At 43.6% G+C, this 20,514-nt stretch overlaps 1 protein-coding gene across 5 annotated transcripts in view; it reads left to right on the top strand.

The window, feature by feature from the left end:
* Positions 1-490: 490 nt before the first annotated feature.
* Positions 491-20,514, top strand: part of PBX2 (PBX homeobox 2) — a 51,095-nt gene continuing 31,071 nt past the window's right edge. For 4 of the 5 annotated variants that reach the window (XR_009153743.1, XR_009153744.1, XM_058171688.1 and 1 more), the window contains exons 1-2: positions 491-991; positions 3,421-3,506. Coding sequence is in view for 3 of the 5 variants with exons in the window: in XM_058171688.1 (XP_058027671.1) it covers positions 786-991; positions 3,421-3,506 (292 nt within the window). In the remaining 2 variants the exon portion in view is untranslated. The remainder of the gene's footprint in view (positions 992-3,420; positions 3,507-20,514) is intronic. The other variant, XM_058171687.1, reaches the window with a different exon arrangement.

Genomic DNA, 20,514 nt, shown 5'->3' with positions numbered 1-20,514 from the left:
AGGCTAGCTGCTAGTTGGCGATCCCGAAAGATTCCCTTCACTGGATCGCAGTCCTAGCGGGAAGGGGCCAGCGGGAGAAAATGCGTTTCCCTCCGGGGCGCTTCAGCCTTGCGCTCCACGACGGGCGCAAAGGGCCCCCCGGCCGCGGCTCCTCCGCTTCCTTTCCTTTCGCCTGCGCGCTTCTCCGCCTCCGGGAGGAAGCCGGCGGTGCGCTGGGCTCTGGAGGAGCTGAACTGCTCGGCGTCTCTCCCGGCGTTTTGCTTCTCCCAAGCCAGCGGAGGGCAGCAAAAATAGATAAAAGCACACTTTGCGCCTCTCCGCCTGGGCGCACCAAGAGCAGGGGAGGAGGCGCCGAAGGAGGAGGAGGAGGAGGAGAAAGTGGGGGGGGGGGAGGGAAAAGGGGAAGCTGAGCTCCTCTCCTCCTTTTTCCTTCTCTTCTTTTCCCTCCCCCTTCTCAGCTCCTCCTCCTCCCTCCCTCCCCCTCCTCCTCCTCCTCCTCCTCCAGCCCTTGTGCGGGACTCCATTTTCCAGTCCCAAAGTCTCCAAGGAAGGGGCCGGGGGAGCCCATCGCCAAGATGGACTAGCGCGCCAGCCTTTCCTTTCTCCAAGCGTCGCCCTTCCGTCTCGGGCGGCCGAAGCCGGGAGCGTCCGCCCGGCCGTCCTCCCGCCGCCGGGGCTCGCTCGCCAGCCCGCCAGCCAGCCCCATCGCTTCCTCGATCGCTCGCGGCTCGCCGTGGACGCGCCCGCGCGCGGAGTGTAGTGGGGGGGGAATCCCTTCGCCGAGCATGGATGATCCGGGCAGGCTGATCCAAGCGCGGGGGGCGGTCGGGATCGCGGGGCACCCCTCGGTCCAGGGGGTCCAAGCCATGACCCCCCACGCTCTCCACGAGCCCCCTTCGGATAACGGAGAGCCCCGGAAGCAAGATATCGGCGACATCCTCCAGCAGATCATGACCATCACCGATCAAAGCTTGGACGAAGCGCAAGCAAAGTTGGTTCTCCTTCTCGAGTCTTTGGACGGCCGGGGCGAAAGGGAACGGGGGTGGGGTGCGGGGGAGAAAGGCGGGGGGGGGGCGGCCGTGGAAAGTTGGGCCGGGAGGGCTCCCTTTTGTGTCTGCGTGCGGGAGAGGGATGCAAACTCTTGGCAAAGCCTCCCCGAGTTGTCGAAACTGGGGATCTGGAAGGCCCTGCGGTGAATTTGCCGGCTCGCCTTCCCCGCGAGGGTTTGGGTTGGTTTTTTTTTTGCCTTGGGTGGCTGGTTGGAAAAGAGCGCTGGGTGGAAACTGGGTGGAAATCCAGGAGTGGAACGGGGTTCCCGACTTTTAGGGGGGGTGCTTTGAACAACCTGGTCTTGATCGGCTCCTGAAAACCAAATTCCGCCTTTGGGGCAGAAAGTAGAATTGGAAGTTCTGGAGAAGATATTCTTTTTAAAAAAAAAAAAAAAAGGTGGTGGGGGGGAGAAAGCTGGCGTTTGCAAAGAAAGGGGTCGCTTTGGGGGAACTTGGTGGGTTTTGTCGGAGCCTTTGGAAATACAGAGCAAGTTTTGGTTTTTATTTATTGTTGGGAAGAGGTCGTGGTAGTAGGAGGCATAAAAACTTGATGAAAAAGCAAGCCTGCAGGGTTCTTGGGCCTTCTGGATCTGGCATTTAGGATACAAAGAGGAACGAGGGAACTGGATCCTGAGAATGGTTTGGGCTTTATATGCAATCTAGGTGGGCAAACTGATTTGCAGTAGAAAATATTTGCAGTAGTAAAAACAGCTGTTGGCTTGAGGAAACTGTAAAATAGGATTTAGATACAGATATAAAAATTCAGTGGGTCTATTTTGAAACGGCAAGAGAAATAAATAGGGACTGAACCCTTAGCACTCAAGATCTAAGAGCTGATTAGAAGAAAAAAAATATATGGGATTTTCTCCCCAAATTAACCATCTTTTCGCATCTTGACTTTCCACACAATTTTCTTTCTAAACATCTTATGCCTATATCTATCCAGTTCTCCTCTTCTGGTACAGAATTAGAGTTCCTCTTGTTACATTTTAGTATTGATGATTATACCCAGTAATTTTTTGTATATGTGTACTTTCTGATCTGGAGTGCAACACTAGCCTGGTATTAAGATTGCAACTTCTGAATTTTTAACTTCAGGTTGCGGTTTTCTTTAAAACTAGTTTATTTCCCGGCAGTCTTTAAAGAGCTATTGTTTTGCCATGATGCCGGGTTTTTTTGCCAGGTAATGCAATGTGTTTTGAAGCTCTCTTGTGTGTGAAGAGCTTTGTAGTACATTAGTTTGCTTCAGAAGATGGATTTCAGTTCCTGGAAGGTATTTGTTTTTCAATTAGGATTGTTGCTATGAGTGGAGAGTACACCGGCTTGCTACTTAACACTTGTGAGGTGCCAGCCAAAAAGAAGGGAGTATAGTATATTTGGATGGTTTCTCAAGGGTGTGTTTTACTAAGACTTGTGGCTTTGTGTCTATTAAATCTAATACTAGTCCTAGTAAATTGAATAGCAGTCTGTGCACGAGGAGTTGAATTGCTGGGCGCTGAAGCTTGTAAGACTCCGAAGAGAAAAGAGGCTTTTGATTTTAAGATTTTAGTTTGGATTGCAAAAGTTGTTTGTTTAGTGTGGAAGGTTCATAATTTCGAGTGTGGTTTACACTCCATTTTGGGGATAATAAAAACAGCCCTTTGCTGTTTTCCTTAGAGATGTATTTGTATGTATCAATGTTATCGGAGATTCAGATCTTGTTCTCTTTCTAGATGGTTTTAATTTACAAAAATCCCCAAACAATTACAATACTTTGTATATTGGATTACTCTTTAGAAGTGGGGTGAATTATATATGCAAAATGGAGAATCTTATTTCACAGAGGGCCTTTTTGTATCAGGAAGTGGAGTATTTGCGTGCGTGCGTGTGTGTGTGTGTGTGTGTGTACATATATATTTATATATATATATATATAAATTAAATCAAGCAGAAAAATGGATAAAAACATCAAAAGCTTCAACAACACACAAACTTCAGATTTTACTGCTCCTCTGTATAGACCTGGCAGGCGATGAATATAGAGTTTATTATTTTGTGTTTATGAAAAAGTTCTTGAAAGAAAAAGTTTTCCCGTTTCACTACGCCCTGTGGAACGTATCCCATCAATTGGACAAACCGTTCCATAATGCAAGGAAATAGATGGTGGTGGTTGTTTTTTTCATTGCTGGGGAAATCCGGATGTTGGAATTACATTGGGAATTGCTGGGATGGCGGGGGGGGGGGGGAGAGAGAGAAACTCTGCTAGATGTGGAAACCGATTAATTCAGCCGAGCGAGGCCTGTGAGCGATGGTGGACACAAAGATTCTCTCCTTTTTCTTGAAACTACAGAAAAGGAACCAAATGGCTTTATCTGCTCTCTTTCTTCCACTGTTTCAACTGCAGGAAACACACGCTGAATTGTCACCGCATGAAACCGGCTCTCTTCACCGTCCTTTGTGAAATCAAAGAGAAAACAGGTATTGTTTGAGTCTGGGGTCTCGATCAGGAGGTGGGGGCTGATTGCTGCTTTTCTAAGCAACCCTCAAGAGCATTATTTCAACCTATTAGGAAAACACTTCTTCTTTTTTTTTCCTTTGGGAATTCAGTTTGGGGGTTCGGAGAATGGGGTGCGCAAGAGAGAAAGAAGAGTGGGTATTTGCTCTCCAGAAGCCTGCTGCTTCTACGCCATCTTGACGCTGGCGTGTCTGGAATTTCTTTGCCGTCTGCCTGGTTTTCTTTCTTGTTTCTTTCTCCTCCCTCCTGCCTTCCTCCTCTGCTTTCTTCCTTAAACCCCGTTTGGGAGGGTGGTATCCTGGAGGGGAAGGGGTGCCTCTTACTCTTTTTGTGTTTGTCAATCTGGCTTTGAAAACGGGGCGAGAGGCCTCTGAAAACACCTGCATCTTTTGTCTGCAAGAACCGCCAACCTCCTTCTCCTTCTCAGTCGGCTGTCAACATTATTGACCCTGATTTGGGGAACGTTTGCACCACTGGATGGTTGGAGAGTCGGGTGCGAGTGGCTTAAGGATACCGGTGTGATGCGAGCGATTGTGCAAGTGAGAGAGGAGGAGAAGAAATGGTGTCTCTCCAGCTGTTTGAATTTGCACTTTCCCTAGATTGGAAAAAGCGAAAAGAGCTTTTAGGGATTAAGGAAGGAGATTAAGGAAAGGGAAGGGATCATCCTTCCAAGTTGTCACGAGAAGTTCATCTAAGCCAATGAGACCTGAGCCTCTCCGGCAGCCAAAATAGGGAAAAAAAGCCTGTGAGATGTGTCCTGGATAGTCTATGAATGGTATGACATGTGTGTTGCTACATTATTTTATTTCAGAGGGTGGATCCAGGCTCTGTAAGCAGTTCTCACTTCGTTTTTAGTAGACACGTATCACCAGGGCTTCATTGCTGGGTGTTCTGACTTTTTTGGGGAAAGTGGGGGGAACGTTGCTATTTCTGGAAGTTATTTTGTAAGTGGAGGTGGGGGCGGGCAGGTGGGAGGGAGGGAGGGAGGGAGAGAGAGAGAGAGAGGTCACAATGAATCTGAGTCTTAAGCTTGACTTTAACTGGGATCTGGGTCAGAATGTTTGAAAGAGTTTAGGGCAGTGATGGCTAACCTTTTTCAGACTGAGTGCCCAAAGTGCGTGCACATGCCCGAACCCCCAAAATACAATGTGCGTGCCCCCCCATGCATGTGACCCACCCCCCACGCATTGCGTGCGTGGCCCCCTGCATGTGCCCCGCTCCCCCATGCATTCCCGTGAGGCCCCTCCCCACATGCGCCCCACCCACCGCACATGCGCAGCAGAGACCCAAAGACCAGCTGGCCAGAAGGAGGTGCGCGAACATGTGCGCCGGAGCTGAACTGGGCCGACGGCTCGCGTGCCATCAGAGAGGGTGCTGCGTGCCATTTCTGGCACACATGCCATAGGTTCACCATCACGGGTTTAGGACAGTGGTAGGATTCAAGTAATTTAACAACTGGTTCTCTGCCCTAATGATTTCTTCCAACCAGTTTGCCAAACTGCTCAGAAAGTTAACAACCGGTTCTCCCGAAGTGGTGCGAACTGGCTGAATCCCACCACTGGTTTAGGGTTATTGCTCTGTGTAAGTGATTATTCCCTCTTTGAAGGTTGCTTAGTTTCTTGCAAACTAAACCTGGTTAGAAAGAGTAAGGGGCACCATAACTGGGCTGTAGAATTCCAGATGATCTCTGGATGGCAGGCCAGAGAAAGTGGGAACTCATCCAGATTATTGCAGCCCAAATACGAAGCCAATGGAAAAAAAAATATTGTTATTAATAATTGTAAGCTGCCCAGATTTACTCTGAAATCAGATGGGGTGCCTATACATTTTATAAATAAATAAATAAATACTATGATGGTTTTACCAATATTTCTATTGATATATTACCAATATTTCTACTGAAATCTGATTTCCTTGCCGGTGTTCTTTTATTGATTTTTAGTTCATGCTGCACAGTTTTATAGCCTTTCTATTTTTTCTTCTTAACATGTTTCTAGAGCTCTATTTACTTAGAATACCCTTCCTAATGCATGTGATAAAGTTACATTGCAACAATCAATCCATTAACTCAAAGGTGTCATTGAATTGGAGGAGGCTTACTTTCTTTCCAGTAAACGCACACACGTGAAATTGGTGTTTTAAGTTTGTAGATAGGTTTGCTGCTTTTAGTTATTTGTAAAAAAAAATAAAAGCAGGAAGAATATGGAAGATTAATTTAAAATTAAGATTCGGATTAAAAAGGACTCTGCAGTCTAAACTGCAGTTACATTACAATTTTACATTTAGGCCTGCATATCATTCTGTCTGGGTCTGTAGCTGCTTGTATATCCCAATTGTACATGTGGTATTTCGGTTGTATTTTTATCCAGCATAAAAATACTGAGGTGACCTTGAATTGCTAGTACAGCTCATACCGCTTAAAAACATGCCACCCTGTTCTAGACGAGAAGCCAGTTTGAGTTAGTGGTTAAAGGCAGTGAAGTAGAAGCTGGGGTGACTCTTAAATTCTACTCTTGCCTTAGACACAAAACCAGCTGGGTGACTTTGAGCCAGTCTCTCTCTCTCTCTCTCTCTCTCTCTCTCTCTCTCTCTCTGAGTCTTAAAAAGAACAAGACAAAGAAATACCATTTTTGAAAATGTTGCCAAGAAGATTGCAGGAACTTGCAGGCACTAGGAGTTATGACTGATTTAAAGACACCCCTCCCTCCCCCCAAAAAATCCCACACCTGCAAAAATCTGCCGGAGCATTCTGGGGATGTCAGCCAAGTCTCTCAAACTCTGCAACTTTAAGATGGATGGACTTCAACTCCCAGAATTCCCCAGCCAGCACATCTTAAAGTTACAGAGTTTGAGAACTATTCATCCCGGACAGTGCTAAGTTAGATATGACTACTTTATAGAAATAAAACTATAAAATTGAGAACAAGGGTGCTTTCAGGCAGGTGCTGTAGTTTGTTTCCGTGCGCATTCCCTCCAAAAGCAGTGGAATTAAGAGAAATTTAAATGAATAGTACTTTTCAGTCAAAAATAATTTTAAAAGTTGTGTCTTTCTCAAATCAAGCTGAACTCTAGGCGGTTATGTGGATGTACGCGATTTAATGTAATAACTCCTCTGTATATTTTATTGTTTTCACTTTGGGCTTTATTACACATTTAAATTTGGCACTGTAACCAAGGTCTTTCGAAAACCGCATAAGCTCCCTGGTTTTAAGATGTTTAATTTGGATCAAAATTTGCGAGAAGGAAAAGAGCTAAGGATTATAAAATTTTGGGGAACATGTATTCACCTCTTTCGGATTTTCTGAACTTTTGCAAAAAAAATAAGATCCGATTTGCCTGAACGAATAACACTGAATGGTAATCCTTTGATAAATTTCATGAACCAAATCTTCCTAGGTGCATTATTCCAGTGTGAAAAAGTAATTAACTTGTCCCCCAGTTCAACCAATTCAACCAATTCATTTGAAAGGGATACTAAGACCAATTGTGTGAGTTGTTAAAAACCGCTCCACAAGCACAATGCACAACCATGCACAACCATAAAGAAACCAAGAACAACCTCCAGAGATCAGCCAGTTTCTCTTATCTTGAATAAGTCACGTTTCATTGACTTTGCCGTTGAAAAAAAAACCCTGAATAAAAATGGAAGAAATGAGTTCAAGGGAAGGCCATGCTCGCTCTTCTCAGAACCTTGATGCTTGTCAAGTTTCTCCCTTAAATGATCTTCAAGACTTCTGGAGGAATGTTCTATAGATAGATGTGTTCTGTTTGGCAGAAATCAAACCATAATAAGAACTGACAATTAGCAAGCAAAGGAAGTGCTATTGCCACATTTTCTGGACGTTTTCCCACTTGTGGGGAAGATGTCACAGCTGAAGAAAGAGTGACTCCTGCTTTGTCTCGAAGAATTCCACAGGACTTCTCAAAGATATGTTGAAGTGTGAGTGGGTCTGGCTGCAAGATGATGATGATCTCCAGAATACAGGTAGTCCTCAACTTACAACAGTTCATTTAGTGATGTTTGAAGTTACGCCGACAGTGAAAAAAGTGATGTAGGACCTTTTTTCACACTTATGACTGTTGCAGCAGTCACATGGTCAAATCTCAGGTGCTTGGTCAGCTGGTTCATATTTATGACAGCTGCAGCGTCCTAGGGGTCATGTGATCAGCTTTTGCGACCTCCAGGCAAGCAAAGTCAACAGGGAAGCCAGATTCATTTCAACAACCATGTTACTAATTTAACAACTGCAGTGATTCACTTAACAACTGTGGCAAGAAAGGTCATAAAATGGGGCAAAATTCACTTAACCAATGTCTCACTTAGCCACAAAAACTTGGGGCTGAATTGTCATCGTTAAGTCGAGGACTGCCTATCAATCATTTGACCAACCTACTTTAAAAAACATCGTGATTTACGGTTGCGATGGACAGACTCCATTACTGTCATAACTCGAGATGTTGGAAAGGGATGCTGCAATGGTCATAAATGTGAAAAATGGTCATAAGTCACTTTTTTCATAAGTGCCATTGTAACTTTGAACGGTCACTAAATGAACTGTTCTAAGTCGAGATCTACCTGTGTAGCGTTTCTTAAAAATGTGTTGGCTGAGGGAATTTTTTTTAAAAAAGTCCAGGGTCTCCTCTCAGCTGGAACGTGTTTATTTTTGATCGTTTTCAAAGACCATCGATGGCGGAAACAATGCATTATTTATTTATTTGTTTTTAAGAGTTCCACTATAGGTAATCCTCGACTTATAGCCACAATTGAATCCAAAATTTACGTTGCTAAGGGAGACATCGGTTAAGAGAGTTTTGCCCCGTTTTACGACTTTTCTTGCCACAGTTGTTAAGTGAATCCTGGCAATTGTTACGTTAATAATCCCGTTGTTCAGTGAATCTGGCTTCCCCATTGACTTTGCTTGTCAGAGGGTCACAAAAGGGGATTGCGTAACCTTGGGACACTATAACTGTCCTAAATACGTGCCAGTTGCCAAGTGTTCCAAGATTTGATGACGTGACCGTGGGGATGCTAAAACGGTCACAAGTGTGAAAAATGGTCATAAGTCACTTTTTTCAGTGTGGTTATAACTTTGAACGGTCGCTGAATGAACTGTTGTAAGTCAAGGACTACCTATAGTTCCTAGTTCTAGGCAAAATCAAGGCACATGTCTTTGGTGCCTCTGGTGGCTCAACAGACTAATGCAGTCTGTTATTAACAGCAGCTGCTTGCAATTACTGCAGATTCAAGTCCCACCAGGCCCAAGGTTGACTCAGCCTTCCATCCTTTAGGTAAAATGAGGACCCAGATTGTTGGGGGCAATAAGTTGACTTTGTATATAATATACAAATGAATGAAGACTATTGCTTGACATACTGTAAACCGCCCTGAGTCTTCGGAGAAGGGCGGAATATAAATGCAAATTAAAAAAAAACTTTTAAATTTCTAGAGGTGCTGGGACATTTGAGGGCTCATAAGTTAAATATTGATGGTATAGAATAGAACAGGAGTCTGCAACCTTAAACACACAAAGAGCCATTTGGACCTGTTTCCCACAGAAAAGAAAACACCGGGAGTCACAACTTGACATCATTCACTTCCACCAGTCACCTGACCACGCCTCCCCATCCGGTTATTAGGGCAGAGAACTGGTTGTTAAAAAACACCGGAAACCACAAAATCCTTTTGACATCTCTCTCTCTCTCTCCCTCCCTCCCCCTCTCTCTCCCCCCTCTCTCTGTATCTCTCTGTGTCTGGCCTGGCACTTCTCCATCCTTCGGCCATTGTCCTTACCTTCTCAGGCCAGGCAAGGAGTGACTGGGAGGGGGGGGCAAGGGGTGGGGCCAGCCACTGGTGGGATCACCCAACAGGGAGCCACAGCAGAGGGCCCAAAGAGCCGCATGCGGCTCTGGAGCCACAAGTTGCTGACACCTGGAATAGAATAAGAGTTGGAAGGGACCTTGGAGGTCTTCTAGTCCAATCCCCTGCTTAGGCAGGAAGCCCTACACCACTTCAGACAAATGGTAATTGAGAATCTCACCTGTACTAATAAAGGAGGATATTTGTAGCTCGGGGTTAACATGAGGGGGTCCTTGGTGCTCTCTGAGCTTGCTTATTTTCTTGCAAACATTTCATTACCCAAACTAGGTAACAGGCTAGCTAGATGTTCCCTAGTTTGGGTAATGAAACCTCTGCAAGAAAACAAGCAAGTTCAGAGACCACCCCAAATTTCACCTGTAAATATTACCATGGTTTTTTTACCTGGTGATTACTCACCGGAACCCTTTGTTCGTCTTTTACTTTTAAGATTAACTGCGCAGCAGCACTGGGGTTTCATTGGAAACACAGATCTAGTAGCTATTTTATAAAACAAATGTGGCAAACCTTTTGCACTGCTTATTCTTTTCCCTTTTAGTATTAAACTGATTACAGGCCTCACAGTTTTATGAATTGTAATTTTTGTATAGTAGACCATGTGACAGACTGGATTTTATCATAGATTTTAATCTGTTATTTACTGTTTTATTTTATTTTATTTATTTATTTATTTATTTGATTTTTATACCGCTATTCTAGTATTTTTAATTGTATATTTACTGAGCATTTTTATTAGTTCTGGTATATGACTGTAATGAATGGAATGGAATTGATGAATTTAAATGTCAGGTATCCATTCACAAGACCATTGAGGGATTGTAAACACGACCAGCAGGCCTGCTTCTTCTCTTCTGCCTCTCAGTCTGTGTTGGGGCCTTAAAATGGGGAAGAAGATGACTTCTGGTGATTCTGACCCAGGTCCATGAACCTCAGCCAGATTGCTTTGTGGGGAACCTGGCATGGAAGAGCATTTTTTTCTACCAAGTCAAAGGGGAAAAGGAAGGAAGAAGCTCTAGATCAGGGGTCCCCAAACTTGGCAACATTAAAACTTGTGGACTTCAACTCAGCTTGTGGACTTCAATGGCTGGCTAGGAAATTCTGGGAGTTGAAGTCCACAAGACTTAAAAGTTGCCAGGTTTGGGGACCCCTGGTTCTGGATCAAAAGCACACAGGGTTTAAAGTCATCCTGATTCTCGGTTAAAATCCTGATAGGGGCACTTGGAGTAGAAATGATGGTTTCCTTCAGAAATGGTGTCAGGTTTGGTTTGGCCCCCTGAAAGGGCAATAAAAAAGTCATCTTTAAATTGTGTCTTTTTTGCTCTGGGGGTTGCTGCTGTTTTATTACCTTGTCCTCCTCTGTTGCTTTTCTTTTTATACGTTTTTATTATCTCTGCCTCGTTGCAGATGTGGGCTTATTTCTATTTTGCGGTAGGCTACCACAAAGTCGAGTAGTGGCATGCAAATTAAAACCATATTATCAAGTGTGCAAATCAGCTATAATGAATCTGGGCTTGCTGGGTGTACGTGCCAAGTCAGGATGTATATTATTTCCTCCCCTCTTGCTTTATGATGTTAATTGCGCATACTTTTATTTATTGGTTTGAATCTTCCGCCCCGCCCCCTTGGGGTGCCCTCTGGGCAGTTTAGAGCCTGGCCTCACCCTTGCCAAATCCAGGGACGGGGTGTACTCTGCGCGAAGACTCCCTGGCAGAAATTATCCTTCTGGGCCAAGAAGTAAGAAAAATCGCTCGTAATTTTGCATAACTACGCTGGTTTTGATTCCTCAAGGCAATGTAGGGATCTTCTTTTCCATGTCTGTGTATTTTCTGTTACAAGACTCCGCGGTTCTCTGCGTGGTCTTGTGTTGAAGCAGTAGCCTGGTAACCATAAGGCAATCTGACATTGCAAGGGAGCTGGCTGGCGAATGGAGTATGTCCTTGTTCCGTTTTCAGCAAAGAAACAAGGGAGATTGCCAAGAGAAGATACAGATAAATCTTTGATTTATGACCGGTCGCTTAGCAACGGTTCAAAATCATAGTGGACCTCCCCAAAGCTATCTAAGACAGGGGTCCCCAACCTTTTGGACCCCAGGGACCACTAAATTCATAATTTTAAATCCCGCGGACCACTAATACGATCTGCCTAGTGATTGGCTGGCAAGGTGGTCATGTGACTGGGTGGGCGTGGCCAACTTGATGTCACTCACATTGATGGGCGCCTCGCCGGCCTCTACTCGCCCCTCCCCTCCCAGCCACTCCTCACCTGCCCACCCGGGCTCCTTAGGGCCCCAACAGGAAGCAGTTGTTGGAGCTAAGCAGCCACCATGAGAAAGAGTTGGCAAAATAGCTGGATCAGTTCAAATAGGATCTGACCGAGAAGAAGGCTCAGCAGAATCACCTCACTGAGGACTACCAGCATAGGCTTTCCAAGCAGAGGGAAGACTTGCGGGAGTGCAAGGCCAGGTACCAGTGCCTGGAGACTCAGCGGGCTGAGATGGTCAGCCAGTTCCAGGCCATGATACAGTCCCCATTGGAACAAGACCCTCTGGCTCTTTGCCATCAGTGGCGCTTCCCTCCTGCCTTCGCCCAAAATAATTTTTCTGTGGACCACCAAAATTTTCTTGAGGACCACCAGTTGGTGACCACTGATCTAGAACCCAGTTTCAAACTTACAATGGCCAACCCCCCACCGAAGAACTGTGACTACATTTGGGTGCTTGGCAACCAGCCCACATTTACAGTGGTTTCTAGCCTCCTGGAGTCACGTGATTGTGGTTTATAACATTGTTGTGGGAAACCAGCATTTATTTCTGGTTTGTGGCAAAAACTGGTTCATAGCACACAATGAGCTTGTTTAATGACCGCAGCATTGGCTTAACAGACACCACAAAAATAGGTCATATATTGGGTTGGTCATGTGAAGGGGTGCTTTACAAATGTTGTGACTTATGACTATAATTTCCAGGTTGAATTATGGTTGTAGGTTGAGGACTACTAGTAACCCGTCATATTAGGAATATCTGTCTGAGGGATACTTGGGGCTCTGGAAAGGGTTCGTTCTCAAACTTAGAGTGGAAGACCCTTGGTTGGGTAGGTCATTGAAATGTTGCTGTAAAATGACTTTTGATCAAGGAGTAGCCAGTCTTGAGGAACTTTGGGCGTGTTAAATGTGGAAAGTGTGAGGAGGATGTTCTAATGAAATAGCTGCTTTTGTCCTTCATCAACTGGCTGCCATCAAAAAAGTGAGGATGTACTTTAATGTCTTCTAGAACGTTTCTCAGCCTTGGCAACTGGAAGATGTGTGGACTTCAACTCTCAGAATTTCCCAGGTACCGCAATGCTGGCTGAGGAACTCTGGGAGTTGAAGTCCACAAGTTTTAAAGTTGCCAAGGTTGGAGACCCCTGCTCTAGAATATTCTCTACGCCCTAAACAGTGATGGTGAACCTCTGGCACACGTGCCAGAAGTGGCATGCAGAGCCATCTCTCTGGGCACACCAGCTGTCGCCTGTTGCTCTTCTGAGTTCTGGTGCACGCATGCTGGTCTTCACAGACACAGGAGCGCCGGAAACTGGAAGAGCAGCTCCCTGGTGCGCTTCCGGTTTCCAACGCTCCCACGCGTGCGCGCCGGGGAGCTGCTCTTCAGGTTTCTGGTGCTAGCCCCCCACCCCCCATCCGCGTGCTCCTATTTCGGCACCCAGTGCCGAAAAGATTTTCCAACATTGCCCTAAAGCCTGTGTTTGTTTTAAAACTTTTTCTGAATAAGTGGATGTAAATTCTGAAGAAAACAGTCAGTATGAGGAGTGGTCCTAAGTCGCTTTTTTTTTTAATGCCATTGTAACTTTGAACAGTCACAAAATGACTGTTAAGTTGAAGTCTACCTTGTCTATTCCGAAACTCTGATACTTTGAGGTGGAGGAACCAGACTTGGTAGACCAAAGATCTGACTCGGCATACGGCAATGCCTTGCTTGCTCTGTTTAATTTTTCTCTGCTACAGCACTAAGATGCACTACTCTGGCAGTCAGAATTTCAGTATTTGTTTCTACAATATCTTTTAAAAACCTGAAGACTCATGGGATCTTTTTTCCTAATGGAAGTGACTCCTTCCACTTTTATTTCTGGTAAAAGTGGTTTTATTACAAGTAGCGCTCAACTTAACAGCCAAAACATCTGTTGCTGAGCGAGGCAGTTAAGTGAGTTTTGCCCTATTTTACGACCTTTCTTGCTACAGTTGTTAAGTGACTCTCACTGCAAGTGGTTAAGTTAGTAAGCTGTGGAGTGAAACTGGCTTCCAGGTTGATTTTTGCTTGTCAGAAAGTTGCAAAAAGAGATCACATGTCCCCGGGACACTGCAACCGTCATAAATATAAGTCGGTTGTTAAACATCTGAATTTTGATTTGTGACCGTGGGGATGTGTCAAAAACAGTCATAGGATACTTTTTTCAGTGCCATGGTCACATTGAATGGTCACTAAATGAACTGTTGTGTAAGTCAAGGACGACCTGTACTGTGTCAAGAAGTACCACATTAATTTGATTGTGGACATTTGAATAGCAGGCAGGAGTTTCTAGAATCTTAAGGGTATTCTTAGTATTTTCTTATCTGAAGTATCTTAAACAAGTTTGAGTTTTCAGAGTAAAACTTTATAGGAGTTTTACTCCTATAAAAGTAAAGAAAACAGTAGTGGGTGTATTGTCAGGTTATATTTTAGTATTTTGTGATACTGAGATATCTACATACTAGGAGTTCCCAAGCTTGGCAAATTGTGGACTTCAGTTTTCAGAATTCCTCAGCCAGCCATGAAGTCCACAAGTCTTAAAGTCTTGCCAAGTTTAAGAAAAACACTGCTATGTAGCATTAAAACTCTCATTCTTTAACCTTTAACCTTTAACTGGGCAAAACAGTGTTATCGTAGGACAAAAGTTTTTGAAGCAGGATACCTCAAGTGGGCCAACTTACAGAACTTGTCCAAAATACGGGACCAATGACTCCCATGGAATTGAAATTTGGCCAATTGTATGAAGCAGTTTCTCAACATAATAGAAAATGTGAAATATTTCCTGTGGTCAGTTCTTAATGTTTGATGTGCTATACCAGAGTTCCCCAACCTTTCTGGGTTAGCAGCCCGGGGCGGGGACAGGGGAGAAGAGGGGATGAATTTTGTGGGAGGGCAAGCGCATGTGCGTGCACAAGCACTTGCGACATTCATGACGATGCTGGTGTCAGTGGGGCAGTGAATGTCCGTGATAACACATATGCGAGTGGGACCATGTGCGTGTGCAGAGGCACACACACTGGCCGGCCCCCCTCACAGCCCAGTGGCGATTAGCCCATGGCTTGGTAGTGGGCTGCGGACCACAGATTGGGGACCTCTGTACTATGCAGTTCACTGTGGGCTATTTTCAAAGCAGACTCTGAATTTTTAAGACATTTTCAAATATATATTAAGCTCTGCCATTGTTGAAGGCCAGTATTGAGGGATCTGGTAAGGAAATATCTCTGAAACAATGACCCCACAGGTCACGAGTTGTCTAGCATTTAATAATAGCAACATTGCAAACAAAATTTACTCCTGTGTGTTTCCCCCCCACCCTCCCCTTCTCCTGTGGGATGTACTTGGCTTTGTCCCAACTTGGCACTGGACTTGATAGATGTTCTTCTCTGGAGTTGAAGCATTGTGTTTCAGTCTTCGGTCATCCATTTTTCCACCTTTCTCTTTGCACAAGGTGGATGGTCTCCATTTCTATTGCAGGCTCAAACGTCCCTCCCTTAAACCCATGTTTAAAATATACAACTTGAGACAAGCAACTCTGTGCTTTACAAAAAAGTTGAAAAACAACTTCAGCAGGAGGGTGGAGTAAGGGGATTGTTGTTGCTCAAACCGCTTTTGACTTACTTCATAATTAATCTGTCTTTAGAATTCAGGCCAAGTAGCTGAGTGACTCAACCAACTGAGCCTGTTAAACAAAAAAACTCTAATTTTCTTTCATTGAACAGGTCGTTGAATCAACCAGAGTTGGCTTTATTCAAGATAGTCTCTACAGCTAAAAGTCATGGTGGTTTACAAACCGCAGCACACAAATCCAAAATCAAACAAATTGCAGCTCTGCATTTGTCTAGATATGTTGTTGTTATCTTATTCACAATAATATGGAGTTACAGCTGACAGTTGTTTAGCTAGTGCTGGCTTTCATACGCATTGAGTTCTTCCCAGCTGGTGTAACTGATGCCTTTTCAATTAACAGATGGAAATTTAGTCAATGTGCAGATTTTCTAAACGCCAGCCAAGATTTTTTTACATTATTATTAAAAATTTCTCTTAACACCTCAATCTTTTCTCATTGGCAGGGAAGCTCAGGGTACATTTTTGCTGCTAGATTTTGAGGTCAACCCCATAGTAAACATTCACTAACCCCTAAACACATGAAGGCTAGAATTCTAAAAACGATGGCAAATGAAAAACAATGGAAGATGCCGTGCATTTACAGTAAAATGCATGGATGAACTTTCCGTGAAGATGACCTCTGGTGCTATTTTGACTTTTAAATTGCACTTTTTTTTCCTTTTGAAAAACACCATTGTTACAGTCTTCAGGATTTTTATGGAAGTAACCAGCTGGCCACTTCATAGTGCACAACATTTGTTTTATTTATTCAAATAAATATTTATTAAATAATTTATATAGTTCCTTCCTTCCTTCCTTCCTTCCTTCCTTCCTTCCTTTCCTCCCTCCTTCCCTCCCTCCCCACTTCCTTCCTTCCTTCCTTCCTTCCTTCCTTCCTTCCTTCCTTCCTTCCTTCCTTCCTTCCTTCCTTCCTTCCCTATTTTCTTCCTTGAATGAAACTCCTAAAACACTGCACAAAATTGGGACTGCCCTCCCCCCAAGAATATTCATTCTGATCTAGACCAGAATGCAGGCACAGGGAGAGAAATTTATCATTATCGCTTATTATCTGATCCCTTGAATTGGAGATGGAAATTGGAAAGTCACGGCATGCCTGTGTGATGCATATCTATTATAACAACATTCTTAAATCACTTATTTCCCTGGCACGAATACTGCGTCCATAATTTTAAGTTGTGAAACAGGCAAGTAGTAACTGTTTTGCTGCCTGAGATCAAAATCCATTTGCCGGCTCAACCTTTCGCATCTTGTTTTATTTCAAATGCTCCTTCTGTTGGTAGACTACTAGATGTTTTTGCAAAATGATTTATTTTTTATTTTTTAGACAAATAAACATAAAAACATCTTCAATACAAATACGGTGTGTCGGTTGGTTGATTACAAGTCTTTTGTGCAATTTCAACATATACATAACATGATTTGTCTAGTTTTACATTTTATCAATCTGATATGTATCCAAATATATTGGTTTAAATCATTTGGTTAAATATAAGTATTTCTCCCCTCATTTCATGTAAGGTATTCTAAGTTTTATGTTAATCACATTACATTATTCATATTACATTATTCATAAATCAGTATGTATTTCAAGCATTTTTCCATTATAAAAACCTCTCTCAGACTTCATTAACGTGTTTTTCCTCTAACCATTGATAAAATAAGTCCCATATCTTATAATATTGTTTATCTTCCAGTTCTGCAAAATGATTTCTAAAGGCTAATAAGTATGGTTTTAAAACCACTCAAAGTAAGAAACGTGACATCATGTGATCAGAAATATATCTGTTCTTTTGTACTCGACGTTCTTGCCCCCAAAGAAGGATTGTGATGCAGAGGTGTGCTTTCATTTGCATAAAACGATTTACAACATCTCTTGCACAAGATCTGCAAATGGGAATGATGTGGCACGCTCTTTTTTTTTTTTTTTTTTTTTTGGTCACAAGGCCTTATATATAATTGGAAACAGTAGCATATTAATTAAGCAGGCATTTCCCAAGGTGGAAAAATTGCTTACCACTAGCCCTCAAACGTACGAGCACAATTGGAACCGGAATTTCTATTGTTAAGCAAGGTTGTTAAGTGAGTCACGCCCAATTTTACGGTCTTTTTGCCCCAGTTGTTAAGCGAATTGCTGTGGAGGCTAAGTGAACCAGTCAGTTGTTAAGTGAATCCAGCTTCCCTCACTGACTTGGCTCGTCGGAAAAAGTCGCATATGGTGATCATGTGACCCTGCAAACCATCGTAAATTCACGCTGGTTGCTAAGTCAGTTACTTTCCAAGATGGCGCCGCCGAAGGCTGCCTCTGTGAAATGCTCTCCCACCAAGACAAATTCCTTGTGTTTCCACTCACACTTGGCCAATAAAAAATTCTATTCTATTCTATTCTATTCTATTCTATTCTATTCTATTCTATTCTATTCTATTCTATATGCTCAGATTTTGATCCATGTTACGGTTGAGATGTTGTGACACGGGACACTTGCAAATCACATTTTTCAGGGTTGTCATAACTTCCAATGGATACTAGTCGTAAGTTGAGGACGACCTGTAAAAAGAAGCAAGGCTTTTTGATTTATTCGTTTAGAAGGAGTGTGATTGACCTGGCGTTGTGAACAAGCATAGTTGCTTCCGAACAATAAGCCGTCCACCAAGGAATTCTGGTTTAGTGTTCCTGCAAAAAAAACACCCCAGGAATAATGTTTTCCACTAGCTTTTGTCCAGCTGTTTGTAGAAGAATGTTACTGTAAACATTTTTGCCTTTTTCACTTCTCGGGACCCAACTTTGGATGACATTTGATTAAACAACTAAAAGCACAGTTCATGAGAAAGCAGTGGAGACCGCCTCTTAAATTTGTTGGGATTAAGCCATGTTTACTAAGGCAGTTCGCAAATCTGCGTCTCCCTAAATGACTTTAAGTACTTGAAGCAATTTCCAGTTTTCTGTGCCGAGTGCCTTTCCTGTATATAAAACGGCACGACAACATCTATGCTTTAATTTTGAGAATTTCTAAAGGGACCTGCGGGGAGTTTTCTTCCAGTTTGATGTTCGGTTTAGTAAGCTTTTATCAAAGGACACAAGAGGCATTCAGTGCGACTGGGTTTTAATAAATCCCAGGTGTGCAATGCAATGAAAATCAGAAATACTAGATGGATTGAACTTGACAAAGTCAAATCATGCAATGAATTGCATTTGGCTGCACGGATCTTAAGTGGAAACATCTGTGGGGCTAAATCTGAAAAAGCAGCTTCTTTGCCCCTTTAGGTATTAACCCGTGTGTGTGTGTGTATGTATGTATGTAAAAAGAATAATGCAAATGTGGAGTCGCTCTATTACAGGGTGTCAAACTCGATTTCATTGAGGGCTGATCAGGGTTTATTTATTTATTTATTTATTTATTTGATTTTTATACCGCCCTTCTCCCGAAGGACTCAGGGCGGTGTACAGGCAAAAGTAAAAAAAGAAAAAAAAAAACAGACAATACAATATACAATTTAAAATGCAAGTTAAAAAACTTATTATAATTAGCCTAAAAACTTTAAAATATATAAAAAACTGAAACCCCATTTAAAATTAGTAATAAGAAATTTAAAATCGATAAAACTTAAGCCAGCCCCGCGCGAGTGAAAAGATGTGTCTTCAGTTCGCGGCGAAAGGTCCGAAGGTCAGGTATTTGGCGTAAACCCGGGGGAAGCTCGTTCCAGAGTGTGGGAGCCCCCACAGAGAAGGACCTTCCCCTGGGGGCCGCCAGCCGACATTGCTTGGCGGACGGCACCCTGAGAAGTCCCTCTCTGTGAGAGCGTACGGGTCGGTGGGAGGCATGCGGTAACAGCAGGCGGTCCCGTAAGTACCCAGGCCCTAAGCCTGGGTTGTGTTTGACCTTGCCAGGGTGGGTATGGCCAACTTGACATCACTTATGTTGGGGGCGCCTATGGAAGCCCGCCGGGTCTGCCAGCGAAAATGGGCTTCCAAGCTCCATTTCTGGCTGCAACAGCCTCCTGCAATCCTCTGCCACTGAAAATGGAGCTCAGAGGGCCACAGGCAAGCCCTCCCGAGCTCCATTTTCACTGGCAGAGGCACTGCGGGCCGGTTCTTTGCTGTTTCCAGGGTGGGCCCACGTGCCAGATCTAAACACCCTGCTGGCCAGATCTGGGCCCCTGGCCTTGAGTTTGATACTCCTGCTCTATTACAGTCTTCAAAAAACTCCAACCAGCCACCTCATTCTCTGTCGTCCCATTCTTCTTTTGCCCTCAATCTTTCCCAGCATTAGGCTCTTCTCCAGTGAGTATTTCAACAATATTTGTTGAATATTGGAAGTAAATGCTGGTTTGCTGCAAAAATGTTATAAAATGCAGTCACGTGACCGTGGGATTCAACAAACCGCCATAAGTATAGCCTGGTTGAGTGTCTGAAATGCAGTCATGTGACCAAGGGAGTATGTTAGGCGCAAACAACCAGACCCACACACAAACAGCTGTATTATTGCTCAAGGCTCTACACAAGAATCTTCTCAGACTTAAAGTTTGCACCTGGATGAATCTAGATAATGTTCAACAACGTTCAAGGGTGGGATCAGACTTCGCCCTTTTTTGCCCATGTAGGGATTCTAGACTAGGTCCCCGTTTGACTCCTCCCCCTCAGCTCGGCCAGTCTCTCCTACAGGGGGGAACTGTTGGAATTTCAAATCCAAAACGTAAGTACATCCCAAGTAGAGGGTAGTTTGAAACAGTTGCTAAGCAACCAGTTGTAGGGTAAGAACCACCTGTGCATGAAGTAGTTTTATGTAAGGCACTACCTTTCATCTCTTCCTTTCCATTTGCAAGATGGGAATATAACATTTGAAGAAATGATAATTAGAAAAACAGAAGGGAGGAAAGATAACGATAACTGACATGAACGCCTATTACAGGTAGTCCTTGCTTAGTGACCAGCAACTCCATTGCTAAGTGACAGTCATTAAGTGAGATATCATACAACTTCAATGGACTTACAATGTCACTTCCACTGTGCTTGTTAAACGAATTGCCCATGGTCATTAAGTGATTATGTCTTGCGCTGCTAATGCTGGATTCTCCATTGACTTTGCTTGTTGGAAGCTGGCTGTGAAGCGGCAATCACACAACTGGAAGGACTCTAACAATCATAAATGTGGAAGAGTGATTGTAACATTACTTTTCAGTGCTGTTGCAAATT

Source organism: Ahaetulla prasina, chromosome 2 (genome assembly GCF_028640845.1).
Source record: "Ahaetulla prasina isolate Xishuangbanna chromosome 2, ASM2864084v1, whole genome shotgun sequence".
In the NCBI taxonomy this organism is placed as follows: Eukaryota; Metazoa; Chordata; class Lepidosauria; order Squamata; family Colubridae; genus Ahaetulla; species Ahaetulla prasina.
Note: the sequence above shows the minus strand (reverse complement) of the source record. Positions and strands in the feature narration are given on the sequence as shown.